General features: G+C 62.3%; 1 protein-coding gene across 1 annotated transcript in view; it reads right to left on the bottom strand.

The window, feature by feature from the left end:
• Positions 1 to 1,987: 1,987 nt before the first annotated feature.
• EMIHUDRAFT_466115 (hypothetical protein) overlaps positions 1,988 to 2,982 on the bottom strand; it is a gene marked incomplete at its 3' end in the record, with an annotated part of 2,601 nt that continues 1,606 nt past the window's right edge. The window contains exon 5 of the mRNA XM_005757180.1: positions 1,988 to 2,107. Coding sequence (XP_005757237.1) covers positions 1,988 to 2,107 — 120 coding nt within the window. The remainder of the gene's footprint in view (positions 2,108 to 2,982) is intronic.

The raw sequence follows: 2,982 nt of genomic DNA on the forward strand, positions 1-2,982 counted from the left end.
GTGGGTAGCGGGTAGGCTGCTCCGCGTGCCCGTCCTGAATGGCGCCTTCCTGGGCACCCTCTCCCCCGACGGCGAGGCGCTGCGCCCGAGGCGAAGCGCGCTGCTCGGCTCGATTCCGCAGGCGCGCCGCTCAAAGGCGGCGGCGGAGGTGACGGAGTTGCTCCGGAGCTTGCGAGCCGTCGATGCTAGGGTGCCCACAGGACCCAAAAAAAGAAAGGAAAAAAGAAATGGGGCACTCCCGATCGCAGCACTTCATGTTGGATAGTCGAGATATTGAGAGTGTGACTAGGAGGGCGGGACGCTGGGGATTCTCAAAGGTATACCCTTGGAATGGCCGGATCCAGCCTTAAATGTACGAGATCGCGCGCGCTTCGCGCACAGCACCGCCTGTTCTCCGCGGCTGTGTGACGACGCGTGCCGTGTGCCACAGCCGCGCAGCCGCAGCATATACAATTACCAAATTTTCGTAAATCTTGTCTCTTGAATATGAAAAGCCTCAATTTCCCAACTTTTCAGTGTACTCTCAGTGTACGTACGTACTTTTAGCTTACTGGGAGAAAAGAGAGAGAGGGTCTCTCTCTCAGTGTATGTAGCTCTTACGTACATTCCCGTAGGAGACTCTGCTGACAGGGTTTGCGATGAGGAGCGACCCGAAGGGTTTCTCGGAGGTTTTCTCAACTTATTTTGCGTAAATCTTGTGCGTTGCATACGGTATGCGCCGTAGCCTCGCCGGATCCTCGTGCCAAATCACTGACCCTCCGCCCTGTTTCAAGTGGGCAGGCAGGAACAGGGCCTGCATCTGACTGACGAATCGAGGGGGGCCTTAGTTTTACCTCACACCCACGGTCTCACAGTGTGCCGGCAGTCGTCGAGCAGTTTGTCGCTCACACAAGCCGCAGCACAAGTGTGACTGAGGCGTGAGGGCCAGTGAGGGCGAGCCCATCGCTGTCACACAGCTGTGGCAGCCGCACATACTAGGCTGTGCCAACTGTGCAGAGCGTGTGAGCAGCAGAGGAGCTGCTCTCCAGGCTTCTGTCGCAAAGAGCTGCATGCCACCCGCGAAGGCGCTGTCGAGGTTCGCCGAGCTTGGGCCCTTGGCGAAATCCGGGGACGCCGCCACACCGACGGAGCGCGTTGGACTTTTCACTCCGTGTGTGGAGAAGTTTACGGGGTGTGGACCCTGAGTTGACCAGGGGTTGTGCGCTGGGCCCTCCTGCTCCGCCGCAGGCGCCTGTTGATAGGTCCATGTGATAGCCCTGGATGGGCAATGCATACGCCTCACTGGACCTCAGATCGCCCGACCGCGTCCCGGTGCTCTGCCGTCGGATTTGTGACGCCGCCGCACCGCGCCGCGGCCGGGGCCCTCCGGAGGCCGAGGATGGCCGTGGCGGACCGGGACGAGCTCTGGGAGGGGGGGTGTCAGTGAGTATATTGTAGAGACTAACCATGTGCACAATAACTCTCAGTCTAGCTAAGCGAGGGGAGGCGATTCCGGGGCCGTACAGCAGCTTGACGTGCTTCGCCGGCGTGTGGGTGCGTCCCGGAGCGGTGCCGGAGCGCGGCGAAATCGAGGGACACCGTCACCGACGAGCGCGTTGGACTTTTCACTCCGGACAAAGACCGCTGCACAGCGGATGGTATGGGCCGTGCAGCGGTCATAGCGGCGAGGCGCGGGACCGTCTGTGGCGAAGTGGGTCGCGTCCCTCGATTTCCTCAAGCTCAACTCACGGTCCTCTCACGATGAGAAACCAGGTACAGGGGAGGTTGCGTTAGTTTGTCACTCGCCATGCGCGTCCTTGGCTGACCCTCCAAAACTCCCTCCCCGCCGTTCGCGGCTCGGCTTGCGTATGCGGCTGGGAGCTTCGAGGACATGCAGGCGTCCCGCCCCCTCCGGCCATCCCCCCGGCTCCCATGCGCGCGGCCGCGACGCGCTGCGCACCCTCTTCCGCGCTGCACCCGCTCTCGGCATGGCCGTCGTCCGCCGAGATCACCTCCTATTCGCGCCGCAGGTGCACAACCAAGGGCTGGCCACCTCCGTATCCATCATGATGAAGCCAATGGGCCAAAATCGGACTCCGCTCCCCTCCCAGGTGGCCGGAGGGTACACCTCGGGTCGGCGTGCTGGGGGGGGCGCCGGTGCGCAAGCCCACTTTCCGGGCGACCCCGAGGGGGAGGAGGCCGGGCGAGTGGCAGCAACTCACTGTTAGTGTCCCGGGCCGCTGCGGCACCGTTTATACGGCCCCTCGTGATGTCTTTCCGAATTTGCATTGTGAGTCGTCCTCTGGCCAGCCGAGGGGCGCCAGAACGGCATGTGTACTGGTGCTGGGTGCGGGTGCGGAACGGGCTTTTTTTTACTCGCAACCAACTATACTATACAAGGACACCCTCAGGGGGGACACGCGGCGCATGTGCGTCACGTCAGGGTGGAGTTGGCGGTGGCCGAGCGTCGTCTCCAGATCGACTCGCAGCGCGGAGTCGAGGGGTGAAGCGCGTCGCGCTGCGACACTCGAGAGCCGGCGGGATAGCCGTGGGGCGCGGCCGACTTTGAAGTCCTCAAAGATCCGGTGCGCATTCGTCCTCTGAGACCCACGCGTACAGGAAAGGGGCGAGAACGCGGCCATTCTCCATTGACAATCTAAGGCAACCTTGAGCTAGCCCGTTCCTGCACACGGTGCTCCCTCTACCTTACCTTTACCTTACCTTACCTTTTCACTCCGGACAAAAGTGAAAGCGAGACCGCTCTCCGCTGCACACAGCGCGGACGGTATGGGCCGTGCAGCGGTCATGGCGGCGAGGCGCGGGACCGTCTGTGGCGAAGCGGGTCGCGTCCCCGGATTTCCGTCAACTGACAACTCAGCCTCACACCCTCTATTGTGGACTCTCTGTGGGTGAGCGGCACACATCCCCACACGCCACAGTCACAGAATTGAGGCTCTTCTCGGCTCAGCCGTCGCGTATGGTTGCCCTTCCGGCCGCGGGGCG

This window comes from Emiliania huxleyi, assembly GCF_000372725.1.
Source record: "Emiliania huxleyi CCMP1516 unplaced genomic scaffold EMIHUscaffold_92, whole genome shotgun sequence".
Taxonomy (NCBI): Eukaryota; Haptophyta; order Isochrysidales; family Noelaerhabdaceae; genus Emiliania; species Emiliania huxleyi.